The 19,927-nt window shown below is 35.9% G+C and overlaps 1 protein-coding gene across 14 annotated transcripts in view; it reads right to left on the reverse strand.

Annotated features, from left to right (window-relative positions):
• Positions 1-19,927, reverse strand: part of dmd (dystrophin) — a 251,520-nt gene that overhangs the window by 178,625 nt on the left and 52,968 nt on the right. For all 14 annotated transcript variants that reach the window (XR_001799156.4, XR_012404170.1, XM_073949244.1 and 11 more), the window contains 6 exon segments: positions 17,335-17,513; positions 16,827-16,961; positions 11,126-11,317; positions 903-1,084; positions 666-816; positions 468-587 (listed from right to left, as the gene is read on the reverse strand). Coding sequence is in view for 12 of the 14 variants with exons in the window: in XM_073949244.1 (XP_073805345.1) it covers positions 468-587; positions 666-816; positions 903-1,084; positions 11,126-11,317; positions 16,827-16,961; positions 17,335-17,513 (959 nt within the window). In the remaining 2 variants the exon portion in view is untranslated.

The following is a 19,927-nucleotide window of genomic DNA, read 5'->3' on the forward strand; positions in this document are numbered from 1 at the left end:
TGCAAGAGATATTTGAGATGATCAAAAAGCATACACAGTGGCCACTGAGGAATTTGCAAAAACAAAAAACTGCGACAGTACCTCCAGTTACATATTTTCACTGTCCTCAGACATGTAGACCTGGGTATGTAAACGCAATGAGCCAGGGTTGGAAAATTTTCTAGGTTAATTTGACTAAAATCTACCCTCTCATTCTAGTGTAAGAATGAAGAAAGAGCTCCTGACAAAAAAATACGATAAGCTGAATGGATTCAAAAATAGTACAACTCATTTGTTTAACTATAGGTGACCCGCGCAAACATGGAAACTTTACACAGAAACGTCAACTGACCCAACTGGGACTTAAATCATTGACCATCTTGCTGTGAGGTGATAGTGCTAACCATTGAGCCACCAAGCCGTCACCACCCTATTTCCAAAAAAAGTGGATTTTTCTATTAACATTACAAAATAAAAATAAAACGTACCTGCAGCTTTTCCTCCAAGGCTGCGGTGGCGCCATCCCCGCTATTCTCATCTACAACCACCACCATATGAGTCAGTGAATTCACTCGCACTTGTTCCAGCTCCAGATCTTCCTGTAAGAGCTTTTAAACACCAAACAATTATGTCCTAATTAGTTTGTTTACTCATTAATAAACAACCCAAAAAATGACAGAACTTACTTTCTGCTCTTCGATTTGCCGCTTTATGTCATCAAGTTCAGGCCCCAAAGCCTGCGCTCCCATCCTTTTAATACGAGTCTCCGTCGTGTCCAGCCAATCAGAGAGCTGCTTCAGCTGCTGGTGCTGAAGGTCCATCAAAACTTCATGAAGCCTGGGAATGTTTGAGCACAACATCAGGTATATGAGCGATCAATATTTGTGGGTAAACAGAGGCGCGTCATGCTAACGTGTGACCACCTGCTCTGTCGCTCCATACTGGCCACACGCAGATGTTCCCAGCGCGAGTTGAGCAGATTCATCTGTTCCCGCACCTCCCTCTCTTCATCATCAGTCAGCTGCCCTCCAGACAACAACACACTTCCCGCTTTCAGGACCCGGCCCACGCTGCCCTGGTGAGACGTCAGCTCCACCATGTAGCCCTGGACACAAATACACATACAGTTGAGGCCAAAATGATTAGCTATTATGTTTGTTTTCTTTTTCAAATATTTCCCAAATGATGATTAACAGAGCTGGGAAACTTTCACAGTCTTACCTATAATATTTTTTTTTTCTGGAGACTTGTTTGTTTTATTTCAGCAACAATAAAAGCAGTTAAAAAAAAAAAAAAAAAACAGTAAGGTCAATATTATTAGCCCTCTTTAGTTTTTTTTTTTTCCCCGATTGTCTGCAGAACAAACTATTGTTATACAATGATTTTCGTAATTAGCCTACTTTGCCAAGTAAAGCCTTTAAATTGCACGATTAGCTAAATACTAGTATCTGGTAAAATATTATGTACTGTTTCAATGGCAAAGATAAAAGAAATCAGTCATTAGAAATGAGTTTTTAAAAATACCATGCTTAGAAATGTGTTGATAAACAGAAATTTGGGGGGTGGGGGGAATATACAGGAGGGCTAATAATTCAGGAGGGCTAATAATTCTAGCCTCAACTTTACAGTCAACAAGAAAGTTTAGAAATTTAAATGTACACATTTGCAATCTCTAAGGCCAATTTTTATCTAAACATGTAACATTAGCAATACAAAAACAACTGCAGAAGATAAATATAAAGATTTTTTTGCTATGCTACATTTATGATTAAAAGGCCATGTTTATTCAGCAAGGATTAAATTAATCAAGCTACAGAAAAAGATATTTGTATTGTTATGAGCTTAAGGTTAACCTTTATTGTCCGTTCTGCTGGGCACAAAAAGGAAATTTGTCTTTAACTGGATTTAAGACAACAATTGCATACATTCAACAATCACACAATAACAACACTCTTTAAGACAACAACATAAGTTAAAGGTTTAAAAAACAAATTAGCCCCATACAAACTACTGCAGATCATTCTTGGCAACCACCCAATTCACTTCAAACAGTGATCAGATTTATAACAACAACTGCCATTGGGATAAATGACTTTTTATAAGTATTTCTTCATGCTTTAGGAATTCTAAACCTGCGTCCTGATGGTAACAATTCAAATGCTGAGTGAAGGGGGATGTGTGTTATCTTTAAAAATCGCTACTGCTGTTTTTGCATAAAGGAGTCAAATGGAATCCTCAGTGAAAGTTGTTTGTGACCAGTTATCTTATTTGCATCATTGATAATTTACGATATTTTTTTCTTCTGTTTAAGTGTTGTGTTACCAAACCATGAAACAATATTATATGTGAGAACACTCTCTATCAATGATCTATATGCCTTGTTTAAAGTATGTGTTTAAAGTATGTGTACTAACATAACACTAACTAACAATTTAAACAAAAAAAGATTTATAAGAAATGCTCTTCATTTGACATTTCTTTTCATCAAAAACACAAGTAAAAGTGGTAATAAAGGCACAAATCATCATATTGTTACTGAGTTCAGACTGATCTAGTGACAGAAGTCTGAAATAATGATGCTGAGAAATCAGCCTTCCTGTCACAAGAACATTCATTCATTCATTCATTTTCTTTTCGTCTTAGTCTCTTTATAAATCTGGGCTCACCACAGCGGAATGATCCGCCAACTTATCCAGCATATGTTTTACGCAGCGAATGCCCTTGCAGCTGCAACCCATCACTAGGAAACATCCACAAACACACATTCACAATCTTACACTACTGACAATTTAGCTTACCCAATTCACCTGTACCGCGTGTCTTGGGACTTGTGGGGGTAGCGCCCGGAGGAAACCACACTAACACAGGGAGAACATGAAAACTCCACACAGAAATGCCGACTGACCCAGTAGAGGCTCGAACCAGCGACCTTCTTGCTGTGAGGCGAACGTGCTACCCACTGCGCCACCATAATGCCCATAAATGTATTTACTGTACAGTAATTAACATTTCTTAAACCACCAAATATGTAAGGTTTGTGTCCCAGCTGCCAGTCATTTTTTGGTCTCTGTAATTAATAATCCACCAGTATGTGTAAGCTCTTTAGTCACAGCAGTAGTTGCAATGCTGTATAACAGCTGTTGTTATGCATGTTGAATATAAGGCAGGTTGTTTTCAGATGCCCAATTACAGTAATTTACTTTCAGTCCTCAATAGGAAAAACTGGCTAAATGTAACAAGTGTCTAATTTCTGACTTCTGAGAGAAGTTAAAAGTGCTGCCTCAAATTAAGATATAATATGTCTGCTTGTTTAAGTTTGTTATTTTCCACATTCCTAAAATAATTGTTTTCTCTTTATCATAACAGGTAGTGTAATTAATTTAAGCAGCGAGTGTGTGTGTGTGTGTATACACGGTGGGGTAAATGAGCATTGAACATGCCACTATTTCTCTCAGAAAACATAAAGATTTAAACACAAAGGTGCTGTTGACTTGAAATTTTCACCAGATGTTGGTAACAACCAAATAAATTCATATATGAAAAGTAAACAAAATAAGTTAGTTTAAAAATTATGTGAAATAAAATGAAAGGACATAGGAAATAAAGTATTGAACACATGAAGAAAGGCAGGTGTAGAAACGCAGTGAAAGCCCAGACAGCAGCTGAAATCTCTCAGTAGTTCTTCAGCAACCCTATGCCCTTCCTCATTTTAAATGAATAGCTGTTTCAGTCCAACATCTACGTTAGCAGGATGATGAAGTTAAAACTAGGGTGGATGTTCAGCAAGACTGTGATCCAAAACACAGCCAAGCAAAGGAACTCTCAAATGCTTTCAGAGAAAGAAAATCAAGCTGCAGAATGGCCTAGCCAATCACCTGACCTGAATCCAATTGATAATACAAAATGAAGATCAAATTTGATAGATGTGACCCACAGAACCATCACGATTTTTACCCTCTGTTGAAATCTTCATATGAGAGCATCCGTTAAGTATTAAATATGTTTCAGTGGTTCAGTACATTATCCTTGTATTTTTCCATTGTTACTGTATCACACAATAAAATAAATAAATAAATAAATTGATTTGTTTTGTTATATTTTTTTGTGTGTATTGTTTGGGTTTTAACCAAAATCTGGTTCAATTCCATGTCAACAGCTCCTTTACAATGACAAAAACGTGACAGATCCAATACTTATTTCCCCCACTGCATGTATAAGCACTAGTAGCAGAACATACTTTAAATGGCAATAAGCCACACTGACCATATGTCACATAATTCACACAGACCTACAAAAACTAAGTAGCGTGATGCCATTACAGCAGAACTAATGAAGAAAAATGTGCTTAAAGCAATAATATGCATTTAGATCTTCACATCGATCTCACCCATGAAAATCTCTCAGCACATCTGCTTTCATCCATGACACATTCTCTCATTATATTCCACTCATTATATCATGGCTTTCTCTCAGTCATTTAATATCCCCAGATAACTTTTCAATTCACACCCACACACGGCACAGTTTGATCCTTTGACTCCCAGACCAACCGTTTGGAAAAGATGGTGGAATATGAAACTAAGGGGAAACACTCATAATTACCATCTGCCACTATTAGAGAAATCAGATTTTTTTTGAAGATTGAAAACATGAAGGCGATTACAAACAACTGGGTTAATAATAAGCAGCGTTGGGGAAAGTTACTTTTGAAAGTAATGCATTAAAATATTGAGTTACTTTCCAAAAAATTAACTAGTCGCTTTACTTAGTAACTTTTTATGGTAATGCGTCAAGTTACTGTTGAGTTACATTTGCGTTACTTTTCTTACCTGGCGTTTTTTCTTTCTTTTTTAGCATTTACCTTTAAAAAAACACATAATAGTATATTTTAGGATAATGTTATCTGTTACCTTCCTGACCCCAGAGCTATACATGCCATATACGTGGATTATTGAAAGTTTAAAGCAATGTGTTTGCTACATTTGCACTATTTGTCTTAAGTAAAATCACTGTCCATTGAGACAATCCTGTTTTCCTTTTCTTTGATGCGTTCAAAAAAATAAACACATTTTCTTATTGACTGCATGATTCATTGTGACTACTTTGATTTCTATTCAGCAATTTATTTTTTAAAAGCTAATTATTTAAACTAAGAAGTAACTCACGTTACATTTTCAAAAAAGTAACTAAAATAGTATTACTTCTTTTTTTAAAAAGTAACATGCTACTTTACTCGTTAGAAAAGCAATATTATTGCGTAACTTGCGTTACTTGTAATGGGTTTCCCCCAACACTGATAATAACAGCCCATGGACAATATATCTTAGGCCTAAAACTTTCCGACAGTCTCCTTCACCCTTTGTGTTCAAAGTTATTTATAAGAAGTGAAACACCTCTCCAAGTTCAGAGCCATTTGCATACAGTGCTAAGGAAAGTTACTTTAGAAAGTAATGCATTACAATATTAAGTTACTCCCCAAAAAAGGAACTAGTTGCCTTAATTAGTTACTTTTTATGGTAAGTAATGTGTTAGGTAATAAAAAGTAACTCAAAAGTAATAAAAAAGTAACATGAGGCTTGATCTCTTTCAGAACTTTTTTTTTCTTTCTTTACTAGAGGAGCTCTGCAATTAACAATGCACCATATAACGTACACATTTTCCTTAAAAAAAAAAAAAAAATACATAAAAAAAATGTTTAGGATAATGTTATCTGAGAACTTCCTGAGCTGAGAGCTATACATGCCATATATTTGGATTATCGAATGTTTAAATCAATATGTTGCTACTTTTGTACTATTTGTCTTAAAATCACTGTCCATTAAGACGATCCCTTTTTCCTTTTTTTCAAAATAATGAACATGTTCTCAATGTCTGCCTGATTCATTACGACTATTTTATTTTTAATTCAGTAATTTCTTTTTTAAAAGCTAATTAAACTAAAAGTAACTTACGTTACATTTTCAAAATCTCAAATATTATTACTTATTTTTCAAACGTAACATTTTACTTAACTCGTTACTTAGAAAAGTAATATTATTGCGTAATTCACATTATTTGTACTGTGTCACCCCCAACACTGAAAATAACAGCCCATGGACAATATATCTTAGGCCTAAAACTTTCAGACAGTCTCCTTCACCCTTTGGGTTGAAAGTTATTTGAAAGAAATGAATCACCTGTCCAAACTCAGAGCCATTCGTATATGCCTCACAGAAGTGTAAAGCATCAGTCTTTTATTGACTGCATGTCAAACACTGAATAATCAGACCACAGAAGCATCAAGTGAAGAGCATTTCTGGGACAAAACAGACTAATTTAACTTTCACTCATTTATTCATTCATTCATTTTCCTCCAGCTTAGTTCCTTATTTATCAGGGGAATGAGCCGAAAACTATTCCAGCATCTGCTTTACACAGCAGATGCCCTTCCAGCTTGGTAACACCCATACACTTGCATTCACACACACACACTCATACACTACGGGCAATTTAGTTTATCCAATTCACCTATAGCGCATGTCTTTGGACTGTGGGGGAAACCAGAGCACCTGAAGGAAACCCACTAGAACACTGGGAGAACTCCACACAGAAATGCCAACTGACCCAGCCGGTAATCAAACCAGCAATTGTCTCGCTGCCTTCTTAACTTTATTGACAAAATAGCAGTTTTTAGAGCAAGCGCATAAAATGCATAAAAATAAAAGTGAAACACTGTAGTTTACCAGCCAAAACTGCACCAATCGATTAATAGCGATCTCGCTGATTGAGGGCGCTACATAAAACGCAGGTCATGCAGCCAGTTATTTAACCACAGCCTTTAGAATATGAATAGTTGAGGTCAGAATTATTAGCCCCCCAGAATTATTAGTCCCTGTTTATTTTTTCCCCAATTTCTGTTTAACGGAGAGAAGATTTTTTTTTCAACACATTTCTAAACATAATAGTTTTAATAACTCATATCTAATAACTGATTTATTTTATCTTTGCCATGATGACAGTACATAATATTTTACTGAATATTTTTCAAGACAGCTTAAATTGACATTTAAGGGCTTAACTAGGGTAATTAACTAGGCAGGTTAGGGTAATTAGGCAAGTTATTGTATAACGATGGTTTGTTCTGTAGACTATTAAAAAAAAATTAGCTTAAAGGGGCTAATCATTTTTACCCTTAAAAAGGCTTTTAAAATTTTTAACTGCTTTTATTCTAGCCAAAATAAAACAAATAAGACTTTCTCCAAAGAAAAAAAATATCAGACATACTGTGAAAATTTCCTTGCTCTGTTAAACATCATTTGGGAAATATTTTTTAAAAAATGTAATTAAAATGGGAGCTAATAATTTTGACTTCATCTGTATATTTATCGTTTTATTAATTTAATGTTAATAATTTTATCCCGACGTAAACGACAACAGATAAAAAACTCAATATTTAAATCATGTCTTTGCAAACAAATGTTTAAAAAACATTAATCTTTGGATATATACATGAACTTGAGCTAAATGAACTAAACATAAACTAAATTTTAATGTATGTATCACATTAATAGGCAGTAAATGTATATAGGGCCTACACATAAACTGAGATTTCCTACTTTTAACCATTTCCATGATTTGCTAACCGATTTTTTTCTTATTTTGATATAAATATAGATCTATTACATTTGTTTACATGTGCAGGGCTCTATATTGCATATTGCACATGATACTGTTATACACATCATATCATAACTGAATAAATATAATATAATATAATAGAATAAACCGTCAAAAACTATACCATGCTGTTAATGGCGATTTCTCTCAGAGATTACTAATTAACATGAAAGGCATGGGGGACTGGGTGCTTGGGCGGAGTATCATCATAACTCCTCGTGGGAGTTAAAGCAACTCCTTTATATGACTTCAACACTTGACATGATTCTACATTATGTGTGTTAAAATTACATTTTGAGAGTTGAAATCAACACAAAGGTTTAACATCGAAAATTTCAACTCTCCAGTTTTTGCAGTGTATTAATTTGTTGGAATTTTTTTTAATTGTGTTGAAGACTTAATTGCTTCTTTAAATGATCATACCGTTTAATGACTAGCTAATGACTGAACGTAAACAGACAGTAATTCTCCACATGCCCTTCTATCTTGGGCAAAGGTCATGTCATAAGACTCTTATGTAGGAAGCCAAAGAGGCCACATGTCAGCTAAAGCTCATGAAATCACAACAAATACGGCTAGCTTTAACCGCCTTCCCTGGAACATCTTCACCTCTAGAGGCCATTGCCAATGTCTGCTGATGCTAAAAAACATGGGACCTGACAAGACTGTCTTTGAGCATTTATAAACTTGTACTTGGGAGCAGCCTTCCAAATTCCTTCTGAAAAAGTAGTTTAATCTGTGCAGTAGTTCTTCTGGAAAAGTCTTATAAGCTCTGACAACATAATTGAGACGTGATGTGGATTCAAGTGATTTTTGGTGCCACTTTTGAACAAAAGTGCCAAGTTTCTTTGTTTTTTTGTGTTTTTTTTCTGTCTCATGCTGCTAGAGATAGAAAGCTTTTTAATGCTGTGACAAAACTGCTTCTTTAAATGTTAAAAAATTAAATTCATTATTCATTAGTCATTATTTAATCACCCTGCAGTTGTTTTAATGTCACATGCAGTGTAGTTACCCATGTTATCCAAAATATCTTTGGAAACTTAAGAAAGAAACCACAAGTGAATAAATGATGACAGAATTGTAATTTTGAGCGAAGCATCCCTTTAAAGGGCACATATTTTACCCCCTTTTCAAGATTTAAGATAAGTCTTTTGTGTCGCCAGAATGTGTCTGTAAAGTCTCAGCTCAAAATACCCATCAGATTATGTATTATACCTTTCAGAATATTGGAATTTTCTGCTTTGAACACATTGTAGCTTATTTGTGGCCTTTGCAATTATTCCTAGTTCTCCCCAACCACCATTCCCACACTGTAAAAAATGGCCGTGATTTCAACGGTAAAAAAACTGTAAAAATGCTACAGTACAAATCCGTAACCTGGTTAACGGTATGTTTCCTTAATATATACGGTGAATAACCGTAAATTGACTTTCCCAGAACTCCCTGCATGGCACATAACTTTTTAAGCATTTTGTTGACATTAATATGGATCTTTTTAGTTGTTTCAGTTATGTGCATTATAGATTTGTGTTATATCTAATGTTGATAAACAAGGTTTATTTCATGACTTTTATTTTATGCGTGTTACCATACTGGTGTTTAGTAGCTGTGTGAATGACACTGAGCACCTTCTATATGCTGATACTCTTTTCTGCTTGTGGGAAAAGTTAATTGTGATAAGCATTGGCTCATTATGTAACTTCCTCATCACCACCTGCATGTTGGTGTGCTAACGTGTCTAACTGTGTAACAAAAGGTGTGTAGATGTTGGTCATTTAAAATACAGACATATTACGTCTATAAATTAATAAAATACGGTAGTTTACCGTAAAAATGAAAAATCACTTTTACGGTTTGTACCGTGTTTTTAACGGTAAAGTACTGGCAACCACAGCTGCCGGTATTTTACCGTAAATTTTACGGATTTTTTTTTACAGTGCATGTAACTGTCCGAGTGTGTCTCAATCTCCACCTCAGCTGCATCAGATAAACAGCACATTGACAGACATGAAGGAAACAGATCTCAAGTAACGTTTGTGAGAAATACAACAGTAAGAACTTTCCCAATGATTATTATTTGATATATTTGTTGTTGAGTTGAATCACACACAATGTTGTTGCAAATTTCATGCGCACACACACACACACGCACACACTCACACAGCAGGCGTTTAAGTTTGCACAGTTTTTGCAAGGTAAATGTGACAGGATACACATTAATATACACTGCTTTATGGATATCGTTATGTTCATGTACAAAAAAAAACCTTATTTTAACAAGATTGAATTGTCTTCTTTTATAATTGTACTGACAATATGCCGCTGTAGTGAAGAATTACAGTGATTTTACTGTCTTTATTACAAGCATGGTCTGTTTTAAACTTGTAAAACTCATTCTTGATCACATCTGATGATGACTGATGATCACAGAGCGCAGAACAGATCTTTTAATCCCAGTTGCTTTGCGCACGTCCTGTCTTGTTGATATGATTATACATGTTACTACGAAGACGTGTTAATTCGTGGCTGTCAATCAATTCAGTGGGCGGGGAAACTGCACTCCTACTTCACGTTGCGGTGGGACTCAAAATGGGAAGGATTTAAATCCTATTTAAATGTCAGGAAATTTAAAAAAAGAGGTTTATTGTCTTTATATCACCCCAATATGACTATACCTACACAGTTCTGTCCAAACAGCTTACAAAAGATTATTTACATCATAGGTGCCCTTTAAGTCAGAAGATAGCCCTGAAATATTATATCCCATTTTGCAGTCAATGGCACAATAAAATAAAACACACAGTAAATATTTGCAATTAATTCAGGCAGATACTAATTTATTATCATTATTATGTTAGTGCAGGCAAAGCTTGATATCTTTAATTTACACTTTGAAATTTCAAGGCATCGGAATCCCACCAGTACAAAATTGAGTTGATGTTAATGTGCTCATATCTTTAAAATATTGACTCCTCTGAATATGATATCCATGAGCAGCATCAAAGACATTAAAGTTGCACGATTTCACAGATATCCAAGGAATATGAGTTGTAAGAAAAAAAATCCAGGCAGTGACTTCAATTCATAAATTAAAAAATGGTCTGGGTTTGAGATGACTAAATCAGTGTTTCCCAACCCTGTTCCTCGAGGCACACCAACAGTATATTTCAGTAGATAGCTTTTATAGTCTCTTTTTATGTTCTGATGAGTTGATTCAGATGTGTTTGAATAAAAAGTAGTCTAAAATGTGTAGTGTTGGTGTGCCTTTAGGAACAGGGTTGGGAAACACTGGCCTAAATGACACTGAACTGTCTTTTATTTCACTGAAAGATTGTGTTATGACGTTTTGATTCAAAATTACCAGTTTAAATGAAATGAAATGTTCTATTCGTTGTCCTAATATTGAGGAACTGAAAAGTCAAAAAGGCAAAACGAAACTTTTGCTCAAACAATGCAACACGAAGCAAGAAAAATATCACCTGTGAAATACCTCATGAGTGTGAAACTGCTCTTTGACTTCTTCTACAAAAGAAGAGATGGGTGGCTGTGCTTGCAGGCCGTCCTCCGCAGAGAGCAGCCAGGTCAAGACCTCCTCCAGGGCACTCTGGTAGCTTTCCAGCTCATTTAGCCCCTGCGGCAGGGGACTGGGGGACGGTCGCAGTTCATCGGCCTTGTCTGGAGACTGCAGGCAGATAGACGCCAGACAAATGGGTGAGACAACGGCATGGATTTGAAAACAATACAAAATATTGAGCTATTTGTTTTAAATCAAGACTTGCCTAAAGAGTGCAATGGGCTTGAAGGAATGGTTAGATATTCATGAGTAAAGCCCCCTAGAATACATGGCTGGTTGATTCATCCTTAAAGAAAACTTCTCTTTTTTTGAAAATGGGCTCGTTTTACATCTCCCCTACAGTTAAATAGTTTTTTTAATCCATTCAGCCGATCTCTGGTTTCACTTTTAGCTTAGCTTAGCATAAATCATTAAATCGGATTAGACCATTAGCATTTTGTTTCAAGAAAACATACAAAAAAAGCTTGATTATTCTGTAGTTATCTCGTGTAGTAAGACCAATGGAAAATTGCTATTTTCTAGGTGGATACTATGAGGAACTATACTCTCATTCTAGAGTAATAATCAAGGAACTTTGCTGCCATACCATGGCTGTAGCAGGCACAAAGATATTACACAGCACCAGAAAATAGTGTCCAGTTATGTAACTAGCCGACAGCGTTGCACATTATTACAAATCAAAACTCTTTTGGAGTGCGACATGGTGGGTGCAGTGGGTAGCTCTCTCGCCTCACAGCAAGAAGATCACTGATTCGAGCCTCTGCTGATTCAGTTGGCATTTCTGTGTGGAGTTTGCATGTTCTCTCCGCATTCGCATGGGTTTCCTCTGTGTGCTCTGGTTTCCCCCACAAGTCCAAAGACATGCGGTACTGGTGAATTGGATAAGCTAAATTGTCCGTAGTGTTTGTGTGTAAATAAGAATGTATGGGTGTTTCCCAGTGATGGGTTGCAGCTGGAAGGGCATCCGCTGCATAAAAAATATGCTGGATAAATTGGCAGTTCATTCTGCTGTGGCGACCCCAGATTAATAAAGGGACTAAGCCGAAAAGAATGAATGAATGAATGAACTCTTTTTGTATTATTTTTGAGTGAGATGCTAACGGTCTAATCCGATTCAATGATCTATGCTAAGCTAAGCTAAAAGGGCTTCCACCAGACCCACAGATCAGCTGAATGGATTCAAAAATGCTAAAACTCAACTGTTTAATTCTAGAGAACTTGTAAAATAGGCCAATTTCCAGAAAAAAAGTGCAGTGTTCCTTTAAAAGCTGAGTGATCTTTAAAGTCAGCCTTCTAATGTTCTCTTCCTGCTTTGGGAAATACCCTCTGCCCTTGTATGCGTTTGAGTGAAATGCACAAGCTGAGTGATAACATCAGGGTGGTTTCAGATTGAATTTGAAGATTGTGAGGGGCCTGACTTGTGATTTAGCACCAGGGCTATGGTGTAAACACTAAAGCAAGCATTACTATTGATCTTATTTTAAAAAGAACATTTAATGCATAGTTTATTGAACCATTTGTGCTATGAACAATTCTACCTCAATTCACAACGATTGTCAAGAAGAACTGTGCTATTACTTTCTAAATAACCTTTAACCTAGAGATTTCATTTGACACAGCTTGGGACATGGAAAATGAGACAGGAAAACAGAGACTTGAGTCATATCCTAGTGACCAAAATATCTTTGGGGATGACTAACAACCTAGCAACTACCCAGAACACTATAGTAATGTTCCAAATAAACACCCTGAAGACTCGTTAAACCATATAGTAGGGCACCAGCGATATTATAGTACTCTTTACAGTATATAATTTACAGCATTTTTAGGTATCGCTTTCTGTCACTGAGAGAACTCTATTACAGTGTGTATCTTTTAAAATGGGACATAGCCACTACATCCAAAAATAAGAAGAAGCAATGATAAGTAACAGAAGCATTACTTACATTTAAGCTATCTAACATCACCAAATGAAACGTTAAACCCACAAAGAGATATTTGACTGAGCAAGCTTTAGGAGTGTAGAGGGACTCACTCTACTGCAACTGATCAAGGGGCATAATTTAATGGGCAATATTGTTTGAAGACTTTTCCTTCATTTGTTCTTGAGAAACTTCTTAAGTACAATCTATGATGTTTTTACTTGTTCTTAGGCAGCATAACTGTTTGCACCTGCGTTCATAAGAATGGTGATATCCCAATGGCGTTTTCTTAACTAAAAGCATGTGCATTTTTCCCAAATTAGCAAAGAAACGCTGCTCAACTTCGCATAAAAGCAAAAGTGTCTGCCTGCACACTTGCACATGTGCACCAAGTATGATGCGATCCTGTAATAACATCTATATTGATCCTGGAACATCCTTTTTATTTGATTTCCCCACCCATAAACCCAACCATAACTGTAAATTACTCCCAAAATCAGAGAATAGATAACAATCATGTAGAAGTGCATAAACCTAACCGTAAGCCTAAACTTAACATAATCTGTAAACATATCCGAGAACTCTGATTGGCTGATTGTATGTTGTTCCAGGATCAACATAGATGATAATCAGGGCTTTACATTAAGTTTTTTGATCACCAGCCACAGTGGCTTGTAGTTTTCCAACGTTACTAGCCACTCTGCATTTTCACTAGCCAATTTTGTTGTTGGGAAAATATTTTCATGTCCATAAATATGACTTTGACATGCTAAAACTACTTGATTTAGATTTTGTGTTATGTCTACATGCCTTCTCATTCATTTCACGTTGTGTGTCGTGTATAAGCAAATGGGTCACGGTTTCATAGTGTTATACTGCATGACTTTTCAGAACTCAAAATTAAGGATTTACCTAATTTATCTCTGACCACACCAAACAAGAATTATTTCTTAGCCACAAATTTTAAATGTGTCAAACAAGCTAAATATAGTTGTATACTATACTTTTTATTTAACAAAACATTTATTTTAAAAAAAAAACCCAAAGAAAAACAATTAATTGTCATGTATCAAAAATATGCACAGTAATCTTTCCTCGCTAAAGGTCTCTCAGATCACCAGTTAACTACACATAAATGGAGAGTTAATCTCATATTAAAGCAATGTTGTTGTAAAAAATGATAATTAAACCATATAAACAAAAATAACCGTAAGCAAAAGAAAGCAGGTAAAAACATAATGTGTGATAATGGAAGGCCAATTAATAATCTGTTCAAAGCGAAAGCAACCGGTGCTGCTTACAAAAAGACATATTTGGAGCTCTTGAAAGCAGCAAGACTGTGTGTGCATTAGCATTACTTTTTTGCCTGACTATTTAAAAGATCCGATCACAGTTGCATTCCAGGCACGCGTGCTTTAAGGAAGGAAACAGGAGCGTGCACGCGCTTTAAACTGTCACGCGCATCACATCAGCTGATAGGGCGAGTGATCATCCTCTCATTCGGTATTCATCTGCTTTACTCTGCATGCGTGAATGCAATTTTTTGGTGCTGTTTCTCCATTCTAAGATCACATTTGCACGCATATAGGGTCATTCTTATAGTCGAACCCTGCTTTTAAGAAAACCACAATTTAAAAATAATTTTCAACCAGCCAAAGTGGCTAGTGGGAGTGACTGTCAAACCCGCCAAAGCTGAAATCTACCCGCATTTGGCAGGAACATGTCCTACTTGGTGAAATCAGGTTGGTGTTGCACATGAACTCTCAGACATGCACTCTCAGTGATGCAACTATGAGTGGTAGGGTTAGGGGCAAGGTACTATACAGTAGGTGCAGACGTTAAAAGCCAAGTGTCTGAGAGTGCATGTCTGAAAGTGCACATGTAGTCGGTCTCCTACCAGACCCTTATACATAAAAGGGCATTACATCTTAGGGTCATAAGCAAGGTATGTTGGGGTGTCAGCTAACTGTTTACAGCGGGGGTCTCAAACTGTCGGCTCAAGGGCCATTTACGGCCAGCCTTCCACCTTCTTCCGGCCCCCAACTGACAACAAAAATATAATGAGATTCGGCCCCCCAAAACATATATTTTTGAATCACTATCATTGTTGTGCAGTTGCTTCAAACATCATTTGTGAATTTATTGCTTTGCATTGTACATTTGGAAGATAAAAGGTTCCTTTAAATATTAAAATATATAAAATATATTTATAATAGGGATGTAACGGTATTGTAAATACCGTCATACCGCAATATTAATTTTTTTCGATATTACCGAAGTCGCATGACTCGGTAAAACTATAGGTCTTCTGAGAAAATTTGCTCAGGCGAATGAAGCGAACGGGAGGTAGCTTAAACTACATTTCCCATCAGCCCAGGCGTGGCCATAATCCTTTGCTGTCTGTTGTCGATACAGATCCAGTAATGCGGAAATGGAGTGTGCTGCTAGTAGCGGAGATGAAAAAAAGATGGAAATGATCGAACCTAAAGCGGGTGTTGTCGCCGCGCGCGTACTGAATAGCAGTGTTGTCGCGCGCGTTCTGATCAGCTGTGTTGTTGCGCGCGTATTGTAAAGCGCCGAGGGGGGGGGTTGAGCGCGCATACTCAAGAGCAGTGTTGTCTACTGAAGGGCTGGACGGAGGTTGTGTCGCGTCGCGGGGGCACTTTTGATCGTTTTGGAAGGGCACTTTCTATCCAAGACTAAAAAGGGCATGTGCACTGCACAGGTTGAGCCCTATGTGTGCACGTGCCTGCAAGTTGGGGAATACGACTAATAGCAGTCATGGGGACTGCAGAAACACAGCACACTGTTCAGATTGATGCAGACATTGACTTGTACCGCAAAGAGACCTCTATCTCACTCATGGTTTGTCTTCTCAAGTGGGGGAAAGACAATGCACAACGTTACCCACTGCTGTCAACATGGGCCAAGTCATATCTCTGTCCCAGAATCCTCAGTCCCAAATGAGAGGGTTTTTTTCTGTTGCAGGGGACATTGTAAATGCCCAGAGATACCAGCTTTTACCAGATTATAGTTATATGATAATTTTCCTTTAAACCCATCTCTATCTAAGTAAGTGAGTGAGTGATTAAATGTTGAATGTGATGAGTTTTCAACAATACTAAATTGAAACTTTATTTTTTTTTACATGGTTTAATAATTTTTTGTTATTAAAATTGAAGTTCCTGTTTCAAAGCTTACAGATAGATGGCTAATTTGTATGTCATTGACACTTTTGGCACTTTTTTGGAGTATTTTCAAAAGTTTTGTTTTTCCTGTAAATGATTCAATAAATCCCGTACCGTGACATTCATACCGAGGTATTACCGTACCGTGAAATTCTGATACCGTTACATCCCTAATTTATAATATATATATTTAGAAAAGTATAAGTAAACAAATAGACCGAATGACATACTCAAATATCTGCAGATTTCTGCACACGTACATTGCATGCGGGGCCTATAAATTTGCATTTTACTGTATGTATATATCTATGTCTTCCAGACTCAACAACAAGTCTCTGGAAAATCCCTCCCTCATGTCCCTTCCTCTGCAAACCTATGGCACTTTTTGTCAATTTTATAGTCTGCCAAGGCAGTAAAAGTGTGGCACTGCTGATATCTATTAGAGGCTGTGTTATAGACACAGCTGCACTGCTTGGCAACATGGTGGAGCAGTCAACAGAAACAAACCTGTGCGATGAGGAACTTCCTCTGCTGTTCAGGTGTCTTGACGTAGGCGGCTTGAGTGAAGGCATAGCTTTTAAATCTCGGCTTATAGGAGGGCGACGGGCTGCGAACGCGACTCTGGGCCACGCTGACTGTGATCTAAAACAGATGCAAAAGACAAACGCTGAAGAAAAGAGAAACAAAAGAGATGGATGAAGTGAAATATTGAGGAGAGCTGAGCGATGGAGCGATGAGCTGGAGATGGCAGTGAGAAGGGCGATGAGGACGTTGGAATGCAGGGAGGCAAAATTAGATCACAAATTACAAAACGTAATTCAATGTCGGCCGGCAAAGTGTGTTGACAAGCTAGAGGTGCATCCTGAGAACGTCAGAAAGCCTTTTGGAAACCGGAGAAGCTTTCATAGTAGATGTATGTGGCGCCAGAGATAATGGCTCCAATGCATTATGATTGCTACACACACACACACACACACACACACCGTGTTTATCTATGAGTGTGTGTTTGTCTGACCTGCTGAGAGTACCGCTGTTGGGTTTGATAGAGGACGTGCTCCTCCTTGGTCACTGCGGCTCGAGGGAGGGTCTCCACCTCTTGAATGGCCTCCAAACTCACGCCATGGGGCAGCACTTTGAAGAGGGAGGTAACGTACATGATGATGGATTTCTTATCTGGATGGACTGTAGCAACATCTGCCAAAAGGAAAGAAGAAATGACTTAATTGCATGGCAAACACGGGAGAGATTATTAGGGTCTTTTTGAAATTAGATTCAAGTGAGAAGCAGAGGACAACCAATTGCTTTCCATCTGAAAGAATCTGTGTAAATAAAGTGTATGGATACTGCTGTTCAAATCTGTATATTATTATTTTTTTAATATGTAAATGTTTATATACACACACGGTAAAGTAGTGAATTATTTAAATATTACTTTTTTTGTTATTTATTGCAAATTATTATAAACAAATATTAATGCAAGAATATTATGAAAATGACAACATTTCTAAATTAATTAAAGGATTAGATGAAGAATAAATAAAAATAGCTGTTTACTCAAACAAATAGCTTTCAAGTGGTTCCTTATTATTCCAATAGCAGTGTATGTACACTTTTTAAGCTATAATTGTATATATTTATCTAAATTTAAAATCCATATATTCTAAATCTATATATTTTATGATATACTTTTTTGTCATTTAAACGTCGCTCCCAGCAGGCACAGGACATCAACATGATGTCGTGGAGGCGTTGCATTATGTTCGGAAATGAAAATCAGGTTGATGTCTGAACCCAATGTCCAACTTAAAATCAACCAAATAGCAACCACTATGATGTCTATCAGACGTTGAATTTTGCTTGCCATATCTGACGAATAAACGTTGCCTCTAGACGCTTGCTAGACATTGAATTTTGTTCACCCCACATCATGTTCTAAGTCTGACCTAATATTAATGTCTTATGATGTTGTGCGCCGGCTGCATTCCTTTAGATTTACTGCTCAAGAAGCATTTTAATATTTACAATAACAGTGTTGGGTAAAAAAAAAGTAATATATGACAACCTTAAGCCTATCATAATCTTAAAAAGTAGCAAAAATAACATACTGTAACATACAGTATACATGAGTTGTGCAATTTTGTCTTGTTCATATATATATATATATATATATATATATATATATATATATATATATATATATATATATATATATATATATATATATATATATATAATAAAGATATATATATATATATATATATATATATATATATATATATAAAGTATATATATATATATATATATATATATATATATATATATATATATATATATATATATATATATATATATATATATATATATATATATATAAAGTATATATAAAGTATATAAATATATATATATATATATATAAATATATATATATATATATATATATATATATATATATATATATATATATATATATATATATATATATATATATATATATATATATATATATAAAGATTAGGATAGGCTAGATTGTAAGATTGTAATATACTACTTTTTTTTACTCAACACCTGTTAATAGTGTTTAAAACAGTTTTGCAGTCTAATAATTGTAATAAACATCGATCATATTTAAAAGTGTTCCATCTTTTTCAAAACTTAAAAACTACTGTATATTAGTTAACACAAACTAACTATATTAAAAGGCACCTACTTTACCCCTTTTACAAGATGTAAGATAACCCTCTGGTATCTCCAGAATGTGTCTGTAAGGTTTCTGCTGAAAATACTCATCACATTATTTATTATAGCCTCCAGAATCTGCCCATTTTGGTGTCTGAGTACAGTGTAGCTGTTTTTGTAGCCTGTGGCTTTAAATGCAAATGAGTTGCTTCTTCAAGCCCACCGCTCCCATGTGGGTCTGTATCTCCTGTGTTACAGCAGATAAACAGCAGTCAGTGATAGAGACAGACTCGGAATAAGCTGAATACAGCTCATTAGTCATAAGTAACAATTAAGTTTATTCTGTGTATTTGTGGGGGAGTTTATTCAAGCCTTTCTGAAATGATGAGTCACACACAAATGCTGTTTGCAGTACACACACACACACATATGTGCGTTGACACCATGCAGCCGTGGTGATTATAGGGGTTAAAAATTACAGCAAAAAAAAAAAAAAAGAAAAAGAGACCATGACATCCACCATGACAGTGAATAGATTATACCAATGGTTTTTAAATGTTTTTCATCAAATACCACCTGAGAAAAAAATTGTCTCTCCAAGTACCACCATAATTATGTGGCAGATTAATTCCTATTACAGCCACTTTAACCATTATAAATAGTTTGACCATTAGCACTGTACTGTGCTTACAGGTGAAAAATAAATATGTTTAAAATGTGCTTTTAAAAATTCAATAAAAATAGTAGGCTACTGTTCTTAAAGTAAAAAGAAAACTGCTGTACCTACAGTAAATGTGAAGTACTGGCAAAATTGGACCTCATAAATACAGGCTATCCCATGACATTTGATTCACATCCAGATAAATAAGCCTAAATCTAAGGTAACAAATGAATCAAAAGCCACGCTGCTTTACAAAACAAATAACTCTATA

Source organism: Danio rerio, chromosome 1 (genome assembly GCF_049306965.1).
Source record: "Danio rerio strain Tuebingen ecotype United States chromosome 1, GRCz12tu, whole genome shotgun sequence".
Taxonomy (NCBI): Eukaryota; Metazoa; Chordata; class Actinopteri; order Cypriniformes; family Danionidae; genus Danio; species Danio rerio.